At 39.5% G+C, this 17,686-nt stretch overlaps 1 protein-coding gene across 4 annotated transcripts in view; it reads left to right on the forward strand.

The window, feature by feature from the left end:
- The first annotated feature begins 205 nt into the window (after nt 1–205).
- LOC110540723 (cytochrome P450 2C26-like) overlaps nt 206–17,686 on the forward strand; it is a 74,473-nt gene continuing 56,992 nt past the window's right edge. For 3 of the 4 annotated variants that reach the window (XM_060389201.1, XM_021627474.2, XM_060389207.1), the window contains exons 1-6: nt 206–429; nt 1,535–1,697; nt 1,873–2,022; nt 2,616–2,776; nt 3,906–4,082; nt 17,506–17,647. In XM_060389201.1, coding sequence (XP_060245184.1) covers nt 253–429; nt 1,535–1,697; nt 1,873–2,022; nt 2,616–2,776; nt 3,906–4,082; nt 17,506–17,647 — 970 coding nt within the window. In that variant the 5' untranslated portion in view covers nt 206–252. The remainder of the gene's footprint in view (nt 430–1,534; nt 1,698–1,872; nt 2,023–2,615; nt 2,777–3,905; nt 4,083–17,505; nt 17,648–17,686) is intronic. The other variant, XM_021627475.2, reaches the window with a different exon arrangement.

The raw sequence follows: 17,686 nt of genomic DNA on the forward strand, positions 1-17,686 counted from the left end.
TACCCAAAACCAGATGAAGCATACAAATTCCTTGACAAATAAAACAACCCCCCAAATGGCTAAATCTTAAAAAAGAAAAAAAGGTGATAAGTGTTTGCCTTATCAATGGAACAAAGTTTAATTGGAAGAGAGCCTAAACAGAGTCTAGCTGATTAGCCAATAATGCCCCAAAGTGCAACATGTTGGATCTGCGGCAGCATTATTAAAGCTCTGTGCTGCCTGATCACAGCTGGGTCAGTAAGGAGAGTCTCCATGGATCCAGTCATGGTCTTGGTGCTCCTGGTGCTCAGTCTGTCCTGTCTGCTTCTCCTCTCACTCTGGAAACAGAGCTCTGGGAGAGGGAAGCTCCCTCCAGGTCCCACTCCTCTCCCAATTATTGGCAATTTCCTCCAGATAGATGTGAAGGATATTCAACAATCCTTAACCAATGTAAGTATGCTTTATGCTTTTCTAGTAGTTTGTTAAGGAGATACAAGTCCTGCTGCTTGTAATGAAATCCTATTACTGAGGACAATATTGTAAAACATGCTCATGAATTTAAAAAAAAACAAAACAAAACTAATGTTTTCTGCCTTTTCTGCATTATCCCTCTAGTCCTGGTGAGGAAAGTAGTAAGAAGCAAAGTTTCAGGCTGAAGAACATCTAGGTCACCTCATTTTATAATATAATCACAGAAATTTAGTTATTCTTCTTCAAGTCTGTATTTTACAATCATTTCCTATTATTTTGGCTGAGGGTAAAAAAAATGCAGAATCAATGATTCAGAATTTTTAGGCATGCCTTATTCTTTGAAGCTCAACTCTCAAGAACTAATGGGTTCATGAATGAAGTAAAACCTATGGGCATGGGCTCACACAGGAAATTACAGCAACAAACAATGTGTCAGAGCATCATGTACGGGGGCTTCCCAATCTACTTTTATTACTTGCAAACCTGTCCCTTGTTCCTAGAATGCTTCATGGTGATGTGTTCTCCACAAATGCTGCTTTCTGTGGTGCAGCTTCTATGATGCCTGCTCTCTGTAATTTTGTAACACTTGACAAAAAATGGATGCATTCATTTGTGACGACCAAATATTTTAGATTTCTATTCTCATCACAGGGCTCTGCAGTTTCCATAGGAGCAGTCATATGCTTATTGATGTCCATTTCATATGAAATGTGCATGCATGGCATACTCAAGCATCTGATAGTTAATAAGGATAGTGCCAATTTGGATTCTTTACTTGTCTGCAATAGGGTCCTGGAAATGAATGTGGGACTCTCTTCCTTCAGTTCCCTTGTGAAATAAGACCAAGAGACCTGCCTAATGTGATATCTTATTGTCATCAGTGTGTTAACCACTTGTGTGATTTCCTGTCACACTATAGGTCCTCCACATGTGATAATCCTCAAAAATCAAGGTACATACACCTCAAACTAGTTTTTCTGGGTAAAAATATCATAACACAATAATATTAGCTGTCTAAAAGCATTTGAAACTATAGAGAATGAGGTGATCTTTTTCTAATATGCATATTTTCTTTCTCTTTCAGTTATCAAAAGTCTATGGCCCTGTGTTCACACTGTATCTGGGCATGAAACCCACTGTGGTGTTGCATGGCTATGAGGCAGTGAAGGAAGCCCTGATTGATCGTGGGGAGGAGTTTTCTGGAAGAGGAAGGATTCCAGTTTTCGATAAAATTTTTAACGGCCTGGGTAAGTGTACGTGTGCTTATGTGTGTGCTGGACAGTATCCATTGTCAGCTGGAGCATGGAAAGCAGAGACTGTGCTTGCTCCCTAAATACATTTGGGGACTTTGTGGCTGCCACCAGCCATCTCCTTCTTCTGTCTCTGGGATGTACTCGCTATTGTCTCTTCCCATTGTTTTAGGCATTATTTTTAGCAATGGAAATATATGGAAAGATATAAGGCGTTTCTCACTCATAACCCTGAGGAATTTGGGCATGGGGAAAAGGAGCATTGAGGACCGCGTTCAAGAGGAAGCACAGTGCCTTGTGGAGGAACTGAGAAAAACCAAAGGTAAGTGCAGGTTTAGAATCTGACGTCTACTTCTTTTATTTTTTTAATTATTTTTTTTTATTAATTACAGTTTATTTACTTTGTATCCCAACTGTAGCCTTCTCCCTCGGTCCTTCCCAATCTCACACTCCCTTCCTCTTCTCCACCCATGCTCTTCCCCCAGTCCACTGATAGGGGAGGTCCTCCTCCCCTTCCATCTGAGTCTAGTCTCTCAGGTCTCATCAGGAATGGCTGTGTTTTTCCTCTGTGGCCTGATAACTTTGCACTCCTCAGAGGGAGGTGATCAAAGAGCAGGCCACTCATTTCATGTCAGAGAGCCTCTGTTCCCATTACTAGAGAACCCACTTGGACACTGAGCTGTTTACTTCTTGATCTAGGTATGGATGTATGAGTCAGTTTGTTCCTTTCTACTCAAAGCATTTTTTTTTCCTAATGAGATTATAGGTCTCATGTTCAGGTTCCAAAACATTACTAATCCATGTATTTCCCTTAGCACAAATATACCTTAAAACTTCTCAATTATATTACCATGTTACCAAGAAAAAGTGGCTTCCACGTAATGGCATTTTATAATTTTTTCCAATTTTTTTCAGGCTTACCTTGTGATCCCACCTTCATCCTGTATTGTGCTTCCAGCAATATCATCTGCTCCATTGTTTTCCAGAATCGTTTTGATTATAAAGATCGGGATTTTCTTAACTTGCTGGAAAAACTGAATGAGAACACCAAGATTTTGAGCTCCCCCTGGATGCAGGTGAAGTCACAATCTGTTCTTTCTGAAAATACACTTAGGGTCTTTGTTTCTCAGAGGTCAAATTTAATAGGGACTAAACAGTGAGGTGACCAGACATCACAGTTCTGACTAATGTATTATGGAAAAAATATTTGGAAGTGAACTGTAAACCCTTTGCCATTAAAAAAAAAAACGAAACAAAACAAACAACAACAATAAACAGAAGGGAAAATGTCAAGATGGCTTTAGCCAGCTAGATTCTTATCAGTTGATTTCACCTCTAACATCCACAGGGCTCTTTTGATAAAGTACTTATTCACTTCTAGAAAGCTGGCCAGTCACTCAAAATATCCTTCTACGAGCAAATTTATTGGCCTCTTTTCAACAATTACACACATCCTCATCATACTACCAGGAAGGAATATCTTAGTATAGAAAGACTATTCTCTTCAGGAAGAAAGAGTATATACGGCAATGAAAGCTGCCAGGAAATACTCAGCTGTTTCCAGTGGTTTGGTTCATCAGCTAGAATCCTAGGTTATAGGATAACAGGAAGAAGTGACAAGGTGAATGATTTTGTTCCGTGTGGATCATAAACATCCTCCCAGGATTTTCTTAGGCTGTACTAGCCTTTTGTGCACACTACATAAGGCAAGTACAATGTTCATGAAATGCCAGTTTTGCATGTAATTTATTTAAGGCATGTACTCTTTTAGTGTAGAAAGCTGCTTGATAGGAATAAAATCTTCAGGCAATAAATTTCTTTTATAAATCAGGTCACTCAACCATCTTAATTTCTACTGTCATATGAAAAGTATGAATGTAAGTAATTTATATTTCAAACTTGTAGGACAGTTTATTGAGCTATCAAAGAACTGACACGTACATACTTTACACTAAAAAGATATTGAGTGTGGAAATATTAATATGATCTTTGATTATTTGGGTAGAAATTTCTCCCTCAAATCTTTCTATTAGGATAGTGTTACAATATATGCAAATAAACCATCTACTTAAGATTAATTTCATACGTATCTTGACCTATCACTGCAAATCAGTCATATGATATAAACCAGTTATATGATATAAATATATCTTAATTACTTCATTACAGTGTATTTATTTACTAAATTCTTGCATTTTCTTGTAGGTTTGCAATATGTTCCCCATTCTGCTTAATTTTTGTCCAGAAAGTTATAACACATTTTTAAAAAATCATACTTATATTAAAAGTTACCTATTGGAGAAAATAAAAGAACATGAAGAGTCATTGGATGTTGCAAATCCTCGGGACTTTATTGATTTTTTCCTAATTAAACGAAGGCAGGTAAAGAGTTAGTATACATTTATGCAATTACTGAATTGATTGAGTATTTTTATAGTTCACTGAATACTTACTAGTTTACCAGTGATGTTTAAAATTATACAAATATCACTTGAAAACAATTTAATATTTATAGTTTTGTTTGAGTATGCCTGTAAAGAGTTGAGCATTATTTTTAATTAGAGCACATTGGAACCCTGGTCTTTAAATTACACACAAAAAAGAAAAGTTAAAGCAATCTAGTAAGCATAGGGCAACACAAAAGGCAGGTAAGGTGAGCCAAATTCCAATTTATCCATACTTTATAAACTGTCTTGTCTGAACATGAACACGGGCATCATGGTCACCCAGTTGTGGGTCACTTGCATAGATTTTAATACAGATTAATATATATTTAATTTAGATAAACATTAAAATACAGATATAAAAATTGATCTTAGCATATTTGTACTGATAGATTCTACAGGGGATTCAAAAGAACTAAATGATGTTGGAAGAGGTGTACCATGGGAAGAGTGGGAAGGTGAAAGAGTAAAGATCTGAGTGTAATTTCCAATGAATTTTCCCTAGTGGGTTTAGAGATGGGTATTATTTGGGTATGTTGTCAGTATTAATTGTTGACATTCTTTAGTTAAGGAAAAACATGGATTCCCTACAATTTCTGTGGCACTCTCATTTTAAAAACTATTACAGCCATACATGGTGGCCTATGCCTGTAATCCAGCACTTGGGGAGGCAGAGCTAAACAGAGAATTCTCAATAGAGGAATATCAAATAGTGGAGAAACACTTAAAGAAATGCTCAACATCCTTAGTCATCAGGGAAATGCAAATCAAAACAACTCCGAGATTCCATCTCACAGCCATCAAAATGGCTAAGATCAAAATCTCAAGCAACAGCACATACTGGTGAGGGTGTGGAGAAAGGGGACCCTCCTCCATTGCTGGTGGAAATGTAAACTTGTACAACCACTTTGGAAATCAGTCTGGCACTTTCTCAGAAAACTGGGAATAGTGCTATCTCAAGACCCAACTATACCACTCCTGGGCATATATACGAAAGATGCTCAGCCATATAGCAAGGACCTTTGCACAGCTATGTTAATAGCAGCTTTATTCATAATAGTCAGAATCTGGAAACAACCTAGACGTCCCTCAGCTGAAGAATGGATACAGAAATTGTGGTACATTTACACAATGGAATACTACTCAGCTATTAAAAACGCGGAAACCATGAAATTTGCAGGCAAATGGATGGAACTAGAAAAGATCACCCTGAGTGAGGTAACCCAGAAGCAGAAAGATATACATGGTATATACTCACTTATAAGTGGATACTAGTTATATAATATAGGATAAACATACTAAAATCTACAGACCTAAAGAAGCTAAACAACAAGGAGGACTCTAGGGAAGATGTTTAATTCTCATTCAGAAGGGAAAATAGGACAGACACTGGAAGAGGCAGAAGAGAGGGAACAGGATGGGAGTCTATCACAGATGTCCTCTAAAAGATTTCACCACGTAGGGGATCCTTTATTTTCCATTTGAATTAAGATACAACAGCAGTTTTTAAAAAGAAGCCAGTGGGGATTCATGTGAAAATTGCACTTAATTTTCTCAATGATTTTAGGGGGTTGTGCCATTTTCAAAACAGAGATAAAATCAACATCTAATGATAGTCACTACATTTTGGACTCACTGTAGTGGTATGAAGTACATTTACAGACATTGTGCCTAATCAGCTATCTAGTTTTGAGAAGTGGCATAACTCAGCAAAACATACCACAGCTATTAACAACCATTCTCCAAACTCCACATTGTTAGTAATTACAGTGATTTCTGTCTTTCTAGACTTTGCTGTGTCTCTCTGACAGAGTAAGCTGACATCTAAACCTGCTCTTAGTATACCAAGATTTGCTTTGCTTTCTGTCTTCTTGATCTTGTGTAAATTTTTGGATGTTCCTCTAAGTGCAGCTTGTTTCCATACTTTCTCCTTCAGCTCTATCAAACTTCATTTACAAGGATGACAGCCACAATGAAGTTATTCATCATTGATGTGTCTTCATGTTATGTCTACCTCCAACTTTTCTGAGTTGTTCATCTAGAAACATCTGAACATGTGTTTCTTTTTTTATTATTAATTACACTTTATGCACTTTGTATCCCCCCGTAAGTCTCTCCCTCCTCCCCTCCCCACCACACCCTCTCTTCCCTTTCTTCACACATTCCCCTCCCCAAGTCCACTAATGGAGGAGGTCCTCCTCTCCTTCCTTCTGATCTTAGTCAATCAGATCTCCTCAGGAGTGGCTGCATTGTCATCTTCTGTAGCCTGGTAAGGTTGCTCCCTCTCAGGGGGAGGTGATCAAAGAGCAAGCCAGTCAGTTCATGTAAGAGGCAGTCCCTCTTCCCATTACAATGTAACCCACTTGGACACTAAACTGCAATGGGCTACATCTGTGCAAGGGTTCTAGGTTATCTCCATGCCTGGTACTTGGTTGGAGCATGAGTCTCTGGGAAGACCCCTGTGTTCAAATTTTTTGGTTCTGTTGCTCTCCTTGTGGAGTTTCTGTAATCTCCAGATCTTACTATTTCCCACTTATTACATAAGATTCCATGTACACTGCCCAAGAGTTGGCGATAAGTCTCAGCATCTGCTTTGTAGTCTGCAGGGCAGTCTTTCGGGGGCCCTCTGTGGCAGGTTCCTGGCTTATTTCCTGCTTTCTTCTTCTTCTGATGGCCATCCTCTTTGCCTTTCAGGATGGGGATTGAGCATTTTAGTCAAGGTCCTCTCTCTTGATTAGTTTCTTTAGATGTACAGATTTTAGTAGGTTTATCCTATGTTATATGTCTATATGAGTGAGTATATACCATGTGTGTCTTTCTGCTTCTGGGACAGCTCACTTAGGATGATCCTGTCCAGGTCCCACCATTTACCTGCAAATTTCATGATTTCCTTATTTTTCATTGCAGAGTAATACTCCATTGTGTAGATGTACCACAATTTCTGCATCCATTCTTCAGTTGAGGGGCATCTGGGCTGTTTCCAGCTTCCGACTTTTACAAATAAAGCTGCTACAAACATGGTTGAGCAAATGTCCTTATTGTGTAATTGAACCTCTTTTGGATATACGCCTAGGAGTGGTATGGCTAGATCTTGAGGAGGCACTATTCCTAGTTATCTGAGAAAGCACCAGATTGCTTTCCAGAGTGGTTGTACAAGTTTACATTCCCACCAGCTGTGGAGGAGAGTCCCCTTTTTCCACAGCCTCTCCAGCATGTGTTGTCACTTGAGTTTTTCATCTTGGCCATTCTCATGGGTGTAAGGTGAAATCTCAGGGTTGTTTTGATTTGCATTTCCCTAACAGCTAATGATGTTGAGCATTTATTTTTTTATTTAACTTTTATTAATTACACTTTATTCATTTTGTATCCCCCCCATAAGCCCCTTCCTCCTCCCCTACAGGTCCTACCCTTCCCCCCTTTCTACATGCATGCCCCTCCCCAAGTCCACTAATAGGGGAGGTCCTCCTCTCCTTCTTTCTGATCTTAGTCTATCAGTTCTCATCAGAAATGGCTGCATTGTCAGGGTTCTAGGTTATCTCCACGAAGAGTCCTTAGTTGGAGTATGAGTCTCTGGGAAGTTCCCTGTGTTCAAATTTTCTTGTTCTGTTGCTCTCCTTGTGGAGTTCCTGTCCTCTCCAGCTCTTACTATTTCCCACTTCTTATATAAAATTCCATTCACTCTGCCCATCATTTGGCCATCAGGCTCAGTATCTGCTTTCACAGTCTGCATGGCAGAGGCTTTCAGAGGCCCTCTGTAGCAGGTTCCTAGGTTGTTTCCTGTTATATTCTTCTTCTGATGTCCATCCTCTTTGCCTTTCAGGATGGGGATTGAACATTTTAGTTAAGGTCCTCTCTTTTGCTTAGTGTGCTTAGATGTACAGATTTTAGTGGGTTTAAACATACAACATAAGTGTTGTATGTTTATATGAGTGAGTATATACCATGTGTGTCTTTCTATTTCTGGTAGAGCTCACTCAGGATGATCCTGTCCAGGTCCCACCATTTACCTGCAAATTTCATGATTTCCTTATTTTTCATTGCTGAGGAGGGTTCCCCTTTTTCCACAGCCTCTCCAGCATGTGTTGTCACTTGAGTTTTTCATCTTGGCCATTCTGGTGGGTGTAAGGTGAAATCTCAGGGGTGTTTGGATTTGCATTTCCCTAATGGTTAATGAGGTTGAGCATTTCATTAAGTGCTTCTCTACCATTCGATATTCCTCTACAGAGAATTCTCTGTTTAGCTCTGTTCCCCATTTTTTTTTTCTTTTTTTTTTTTTTTCAATGCAGTTTATTCAGGAACATTGAACAATCCTCGGACCCCGGGGAAAGCCAGCCCACAGCTTAAATAGCCTCTGGGTAGCCAACCCAGGCGTGCCACGGGGGCAATGCAGATAGGTCCACATACATGGAAGCAAGCCAGATCCTCGGCCTTAGCCAAATGTGGAGTTGTTCGTGACAGAGAGCACTCACCATCGGGAAGGTGGAAGGCAGAAACCAGCTCCATCTTTAAGGCATAGCATTCCGCAGCTCTCTACAGTTCCCCCTTTTTGTTTTAGACGCATCAGGCAAGAGTAGAGGTCTGATCTCTGATATTAGAAATAAATTGGGACTTTGTACAGATGTTCATTTAGGTGTCATCCACCCAAAGAGCATCAGACCGTCCGATATCTTTTTCTCAGAGGCGGGACCTGGGGCATCAACCCGCATGCAATCAGACATGCTCTTCTCTGGGTCTGTTTCCCATTTTTAAGTGGATTACTTGGTTTGCTACTTTTCAGCTTCTTTAGTTCTTTATATATTCTGGATATGAGTCCTCTATCAGATAAAGGGTTGGTGATGATTCTTTCTCAATCTGTAGGTAGTTGCTTTGTTTTGATGACTGTGTCCTTTCCTTTACAGAAGCTTTTCATTTTCATGTGGTCCCATTTATTGATTGTTGATCTTAGAGCCTGTGCTGTTGGTGTTCTGTTCAGGAAGTTTTCTCCTGTACCAATGAGTTCTAGGGTACTCCCCACTATTTTTCTAGCCGATTTAATGTGTCTGGTTTTATGTTGAGGTCTTTGATCCACTTGGACTTCAGTTTTGTGCAGGGTGATAAGTATGGATCTATTTGCATTTTTCTACATGTAGACATTCAGTTGGACCAGCACCATTTGTTGAAGATGGTACCTTTTTTCCATTGTATGGTTTTGGCATCTTTGTCAAAAATCAGGTGTCCATAAGTGTATGGGTTTATTTCTGGGTCTTCTGTTCGGTTCCATTGATCCACCATTCTGTTTCTATGCCAGCACCATGCAGTTTTTATAACTGTTGCTCTATAGTACAGCTTGAGATCATGGATGGAGATACCTCCAGAAGATCTTTTATTGTAGAGGATTGTTTTAGCAATTCTGGGTTTCTTGTTATTCCATATGAAGTTGAGAATTTTTCTTTCCAGGTCTGTAAAGAATTGTGTTGGCAATTTGATGGGAATTGCATTAAATCTGTAGATTGCTTTTGGTAAGATGGCCATTTTTACTATGTTAATCCTGCCATGCCATGAGCATGCGAGATCTTTCTATCTTCTCATATCTTTTAATTCTTTCTTCAGAGACTTGAAATTTTTTTCATACAAGTCTTTGACTTGCTTGGTTAGGGTTACACCAAGGTACTTTATGTCATTTGTGGCTATTTTGAAGGGTGTTGTTTCCCTAATTTCTTTCTCAGCCCTTTTGTCTTTTGTATACAGGAGGGCTACTGATTTATTTGAGTTAATTTTGTATCCGGCCACTTTGCTGAAGGTGTTTATCAGCTGTAGGAGTTCCCTGGTAGAGTTTTTGGGGTCACTCATGTATACTATCATATCATCTGCAAATAGTGATAATTTTACTTCTTCCTTTCCAATTTGTATCCCCTTGATCTCCTTCAACTGTCTTATTGCTCTAGCAAGGACTTCCAGAACTATGTTGAAGAGATATGGGTAGAGTGGGCAGCCTTGTCTTGTCCCTGATTTCAGTGGGATTGCTTTAAGTTTCTCTCTGTTCAGTTTGATGTTGGCTATAGGCTTGCTGTATATCGCCTTTACTATGTTTAGATATGTGCCTTGTATCCCTGATCTCTCCAATACTTTAAACATGAATGGATGTTGGATTTTGTCAAATGCTTTTTCAGCATCTAGGGAGATTATCATGTGGTTTTTTTTTCTTTCAGTTTGTTAATATGGTGGAACACATTAATGGATTTCCGTATATTGAACCACCCCTGCATACCTGGGATGAAGCCTACTTGGTCATAGTGGATCATATCTTTGATGTGTTCTTGTATTCGGTTTGCAAGTATTTTGTTAAGTATTTTTGCATCAATGTTCATAAGGGAGATTAGCCTGAAATTCTCTTTCTTTGTTGAGTCTTTGTGAGGTTTAGGTACCAAGGTGACTGTGGCTTCATAGAATGAGTTTAGTAAGGTTCCTTCTGTTTCTATTTTGTATAATAGTTTGAAAAGAATTGGAGTTAGCTCTTCTTTGAAGGTCTGGTAGAATTCTGCGCTGAAGCCATCTGATCCTGGGCTTTTTTTTTTTTTTTTTTCTTTTGATGACCGCTTCTATTTCTTTGGGGGATATAGGACTATTTAATTGATTTACCTGTTCCTGATTCAGCTTTGGTAAGTCAAATTGATCGAGAAAATTGTCGATTTCATTTAGATTTCCAAATTTTGTGGCATATAGACTTTTGAAGTAAGTCCTAATGATTGTTTGGATTTCCTCAGTGTCTGTAGTTATGTCCCCCTTTTCATTTCTGATTTTGTTGATTTGGGTGGTGTCTCTCTGCCTTTTAGTTAGCTTGGCTAAGGGTTTGTCAATCTTGTTGATTTTCTCAAAGAACCAGCTCTTGGTTTCATTGATTCTTTGAATTGTTTTATTTGTTTCTAATTGATTGATTTCACCCCTGAGTTTGATTATTTCCAGCCATCTACTACTTTTTGGTGTGTCTGCTTCTTCTTTTTCTAGGGTTTTTAAGTGGGCCATTAAGTTGCTTGAATGAGCTGTTTCGAATTTCTTCTTGAAGGCACTTATTGCTATGAACTTTCCTCTTAGCAATGCTTTCATTGTGTCCCAAAAGTTTGGGTATGTTGTGTCTTCATTTTCATTGAGTTCTAGGAAGACTTTAATTTCTTTCTTTATTTCTTCCTTGACCCAGCTGTCATTTAGTAACTAGTTGTTCAGTTTCTATGTGTGTGTAGGCTTTTTGATATTTATGTTGTTGTTGAAGTCCAACTTTATTCCATGGTGATCAGACAAGATACAAGGGATTATTTCAGTCTTCTTGTATCTGTTGAGGCTTGCTTTGTGACCAACTATATGGTCTATTTTGGAGTTCCATGAGGTGCTGAGAAAAGTTCCATGAGGTGCTGAGAAAAAGGTAAATTCTTTTGTGTTTGGGTGTAAGGTTCTGTAAATGTCTTTGAGGTCCATTTGATTCATGACCTCTCTCAGAGATATTGTTTCTTTGTTTAATTTCTGTTTTGTTGACCTGTCCTTTGTTGAGAGTAGGGTGTTGAAGTCTCCCACTATCAATGTGTGGGGATCTATATGTGGTTTAAATTTTATCAATGTTTCTTTTACAAATGTGGGTGCTCTTGTATTTGGGGCATAGATGTTCAGGATTGTGATGTCTTCCTGGTGGAATTTTCCCTTGATGAGTATGAAGTGTCCTTCCCCATCTCTTTTTATTAATTTTGGTTGAAAGTCTATTTTATCAGATATTGGAATGGCTACTCCTGCTTGTTTCTTGGGTACATTTGCTTGGAAAGTCTTCTTCCAACCTTTTACCATCAGGTAATGTCTATCTTTGTGCCTTAGGTGTGTTTCTTGTATGCAACAGATTTGTGGGTTTTTTTACGTATCCATTATGTTAATCTGTGTCTTTTTACTGGAGAGTTGAGTCCTTTGATGTTGAGAGAGATTAATGACCAGTGGCTGTTAGATCCTTTGATTTTGATGTTGGCTGTGGTCATAAGGTTGTGTGCTTTGTTGCTTTTTGTTTTACTGTAGTAAGGTTAGTTATTTCCTGTGTTTTCGTGACAAAAGCTAATTTTCTTGGGTTGTATTTTCCCTTCGAGTGTCTTCTATAATGCTGGATTTGTATGTAGGTATTGTCAAAATTTGTTTTTGTCATTGAATATCTTGTTTTCTCTGTCTATGAGGACTGAGAGTTTTGCTGGGTATAGTAGCCTGGGCTGACCTCTGTGTTCTCTTAGGGTCTGCATGATATCCATCCAGGCCCTTCTGGCTTTCATAGTCTCTGTTGAAAAGTCAGGTGTGATTCTAATGGGTTTGCCATTATGTGTTACTTGGCCTTTTTCCCTTGCAGCTTTTAGTATTTTTTCTTTGTTCTGTATACTTACTGTTTTTATTTACTGATTATTATGTGGCAGGAGGATTTCCTTTTCTGGTCAAATTTGTTGGCTGTTCTGTAGGCCTCATGTATTCTTATTGGCTTCTCCTTTAACTTGGGGAAATTTTCTTCAATGATTTTGTTGAAAATATTTTCTGGGCCTTGGAAAAGGGAGTCTTCTTTTTCCTCTATACCTATTATTCTTAGGTTTTGTCTTTTCATATTGTCTTGGATTTCTTGGACGGTCTGTGTCAGGAATTTTTTGGATTTAACATATTCTTTGACAGATACATCGACTTCTTCCATTGTATCTTCTACACCTGAAATTCTTTCTTCCATCTCTTGTAGTCTGTTGGTTATGCTTACCTCTGTAGTTCCTGTTTTCTTCCCTAAATTCTTCCTCTCCATTATTTCCTCCATTTGTGTTTTCTATAATTTTTCCAGTTCTATCTTCAGGTCTTGATTTGTTTTGTTTACTTCCTTCACCTGTCTGATTGTATTTTCCTCTTTTTCCTTTAGTTCCTTCAACTCTGTTTCTTTTACTTCTTTCAGTGATTTAATTATTTCTTTTCAGAAGGCCACAAACTGCTTGGCTGCATCTTCCCGTATTTCTTCACGGATGACCATAATCTGCTTGTCTTTAACTATCTCCATTTCTTTACGGATAGCCATAATCTGTTTGGTTTTATCTTCCTCTAATTCTTTACGTATTTTATTTGTTTCCTCTATTATCCTCTTCATCAGCATAGATGTAAGGTCATCTTCTTGATTTTCTACACATGCTGCATTGTCCAGGGCTTTTTGCCCCTTGATGGCTGGGTTCTGGAGATGTCATATTGCTCTGTCTTTTGTTGGTTGAGCTTTTATGCTGACCTCTACCCATTGGGCTGTTTTAGGTGTTGGCCGTTAGTTTCTGTGCTTCCTGGAGTACTGAGGTAGGGAGAATCCCCTTGGCCGGAAAATAATTTTTCCTGAAGCAGTCCTCCTCTGCTTTTTGGTTATGGTCACTGTATGGCCAGTGTTTCTCAGGGATTGCCACTACTCACCTCAGGTGTATAGCCCTGAGTAGTAGCTGTGGTCTTTGTTAGGCAGGGGGGGCTCTCCTCTTACCCATAGAAGTTTTCAAGACAGCTGCCCCACTGCTGTGTTTCTCGTTACAAATTTAGTGAGCTGCTGCTGTTGTTACAGTTTTCCAGGTACAGTCCTCTTGAAAAACCTGCTGATTCCCTCGCTGTGGGGTTTTCTCCCAACAGGGAAACTCAGTCTGTTATCCTGGGGCACACAGTTTTGTCTGGGAAAGTGAGAGGAGCACCCAGCATGTCTCTGGGCCAGAGGCTGAGTGCTTCGCTCTGGGCCTGGAGAATGTGCACCTAGGTTGAGTTGGCACCTGGGGGTGCTGCTCTGGTCTGGAGGCTCGGTGCCTCAATCTGGACCAGAAGCTGTGTGTCCCTGTCTGGGATGTCGGCTGCAGGCACTGCTCTGGTCCAGAAACTGTGGGTGCAGCCCTCTTGAAGGACCAGGGATTCCCACAGTTTTGTCAGTCTAGCTAGGGGTAACTGGTTGATCCTTGGCACAGTATCTGAGGGCTACTGTAATGGCTCTCTGGCTTTTGTAGGTCTGAGGATGCAGCTGTGTGCCCCAGTGCCCTAGGCGTACTCAATAATGGTGGCTGAGCACAGCGCTCCTGCCTGCATTAGAAAGCTAGAGCCTAGAGTCTGCGTGAATCCAAAAAGTCTTTTGGTGCTGGGTGTCCTGAGAGTTAGACCCAATGATCCCCCCTGCTGGAGGTTTCCTCCTGCCAGGGACACCTAGTCTTTGCTTTGGGGACCGTCGTTCTGTCTGGGGTGGCGGCAAGTAGAACCCACAGGCACAGACGCCCGCCCGTGGCTCCACCTTTCTGGCCGTTGGAATCCTGGGAGTCTGCCTAAACTGGGTAATTTTCGAGAGACCTTTTCAGGGTGGTGGTATCAGCTGAGTGCTCTGAGATCAGACCAGACGTTTCCCTCCCTGTGGCTTTGCACCCAACGGTGAAACTGAGTCTCTGGTGCCCTGGGGCTCACAGTTCTATCTGAGGTGGTGAATCAGGCACACAAGCATTTCTTTAACTGTTTCTCTGCCATTTGGTATCCTCTACATGGAATTCTCTGTTTAGCTCTGTTCCCTATTTTTTTAATTGGATTACTTGTTTTGCTGCTTTTCAGCTTCTTTAGTTCTTTATATGTACTGGATATTAGCCCTCTGTTAGATAAAGGGTTGGGGAAGATTCTTTCCCAATCTGTCGGCAGTCATTTTGTTTTGATGATGGTGTCCTTTGCTTTACAGAAGCTTTTCAGCTTCATGAGGTCCCATTTATTGATTGTTGCTCTTAGAGCCTGTGCTGTTGGTGTTCTGTTCAGGAAGTTGTCTCCTGTGCCAATGAGTTCAAGGTTATTTCCCACTTTTTCTTCTAACCAATTTAATGTGTCTGGTTTTATGGTGAGGTCTTTGATCCACTTGGGCTTTGATTTTGTGCAGGGTGATAAGTATGGATCTATTTGCATTTTTCTACATGTAGACATCCAGTTGGACCAGCGCCATTTGTTGAAGATGCTACCTTTTTTCCATTGTATGGTTTTGGCATCTTTGTCAAAGATCAGATGTCCAAAAGTGTGTGGGTTTATTTCTGGGTCTTCTGTTCGGTTCCATTGATCCACCATTCTGTTTCTATGCCAGTACCATGCAGTTTTTATAACTGTTGCTCTATGGTACAGCTTAAGATCAGGGATGGAGATGCCTCCTGAAGATCTTTTATTGTAGAGGATTATTTTAGCAATTCTGGGTTTCTTGTTATTCCACAGAATGAAGTTGAGAATTTTTCTTTCCAGGTCTGTAAAGAATTGTGTTGGTAATTTGATGGGAATTGCATTGAATCTGTAGATTGCTTTTGGTAAGATGGCCATTTTTACTATGTTAATCTTGCCAAGCCATGAGCATGGGATATCTTTCCCTCTTCTGATATCTTCTTCTAATTCTTTCTTCAGAGACTTGAAATTTTTTTCATACAAGTCTTTGACTTGCTTGGTTAGGGCACTTTATGTCATTTGTGGCTATTGTGAAGTGTGTTGTTTCCCTAATTTCTTTCTCAGCTCTTTTGTATACAGGAGGGCTACTGATTTTTTGAGTTAATTTTGTATTCGGCCACTTTGCTGAAGATGTTGATCAGCTGTAGGAGTTTCCTGGTAGAGTTTTTGGGGTCACTCACGTATACTATCATATCATCTGCAAATAGTGATAATTTGACTTCTTCCTTTCCAAATTGTATCCCCTTGATCTCCTTCAACTGTCTTATTGCTCTAGCAAGGACTTCCAGAACTATGTTGAAGAGATATGGAGAGAGTGGGCAGCCTTGTCTTGTCCCTGATTTCAGTGGGATTGCTTTAAGTTTCTCTGCATTCAGTTTGATGTTGGCTATAGGCTTGCTGTATATTGCCTTTACTATGTTCAGATATGTGCCTTATATCCCTGATCTTTCCAATACTTTAAATATAAGTGGATGTTGGATTTTGTCAAATGGTTTTCCAGCATCTAGGGAGATTATCTTGTGGTTTTTGTTTTTGTTTTTGTTTTTCAATTTGTTAATATGGTGGATCACATTGATGGATTTCCATATATTGAACCACCCCTGCATACCTGGGATGAAGCCTACTTGCTCATAGTGGATGATATCTTTGATGTGTTCTTGTATTTGGTTTGCAAGTATTTTGTTGAGTATTTTTGCATCAATGTTCATAAGAAAGATTGACCTGAAATTCTCTTTCTTTGTTGAGTCTTTGTGAGGTTTAGGTACCAAGGTGACTGTGGCTTCATAGAATGAATTTGGTAAGGTTCCTTCTGTTTCTATTTTGTGGAATAGTTTGAAGAGAATTGGAGTTAGCTCTTCTTTGAAGATTTGGTAGAATTCTGGTCCTTGTGGAGCTTCTATCCTCTTCAGGTCTTACTAACCCCCCCTTCTTTCATATGACTCCCTGCACTCTGCCCAAGGTTTATTTATGATTCTTAGTATGTGCTTCGATACACTGCTAGGTAGAGTCTTTCAGAGGCCCTCTGTGGTAGGCTCCTGTCCTGTTACTTCTTTTCTCCTCTGTCCAATGCCCATCCCATTTGTCTTTCTAAGTAAGGATTGGTCATCTTACCCCGGTCTTCTTTCTTGTTTATCTTCTTTAGGTGTATAGATTTCATTATGTTTATCATATCTTATAGGTCTATATAAGTGAATATATACCATGTGTGTCTTTCTCCTTCTTGGATACCTCACTCAGAATGATCTTTTCTAGATCCTACCATTTGCCTGCAATTTTCATGATTTCCTCATTTTTGATTGCTGAGTAGTATTCCATTGTGTAAAAACACCACAATTTCTGTATCCATTCTTCCATTGATAAACATCTGGGTTGTTTTCAGGTTCTGGTTATTACAAATAAAGCTGCTACAAACATGGTTGAGCAAATGTCCTTGTTGTGTACTTGAGCAACTTTTGGATATATGCCTAGGAGTGGTACAGCTGGGTCTTGAAGAAGCACTATTCCTAATTGTCTTAGAAAGTGCCAGATTGATTTCCAAAATGGTTGTACCAGTTTACATTCCCCCCCAGCAATGGTGGAGGGTTTCCCTTTCTCCACAACCTCTCCAGCATGTGTTGTCATTTGAGTCTTTGATTTTAGCCATTTTGATGGGTGTAAGGTGAAATCTCAGGATCGTTTTGATTTGCATCTCTCTGATGGCTAAGGATCCTCACATGTTTTAATATGAGAAAATAAACAATCAATAGATAAAATCAGCTTTTCTTTATGTTTTCTATGTGCTCACACACACAGAGACACATGAGCAGATAATATTGGGAATAAAACAAAAAATATAAATATAATAAATAAAATTTAGACCATCCATACCACAGTATTTATCTATCTATTTTTCTCTATCTATCTATCTATTTTGTATCAAACATTCTTAGGAAAACTGCAATCAATTGTCGAACTATACACTTGAACACCTGACAACAACAGTGGGTAATTTGTTTGTTGCTGGGACAGAGACAACAACATCAACGCTGAGATATGCTCTCCTCCTGCTACTGAAGCACCCCCATGTCAAAGGTACGTAGGATACAGGTGATGAAACACAGCATCCCTATA

This window comes from Meriones unguiculatus, chromosome 1 (genome assembly GCF_030254825.1).
Source record: "Meriones unguiculatus strain TT.TT164.6M chromosome 1, Bangor_MerUng_6.1, whole genome shotgun sequence".
Taxonomy (NCBI): domain Eukaryota; kingdom Metazoa; phylum Chordata; class Mammalia; order Rodentia; family Muridae; genus Meriones; species Meriones unguiculatus.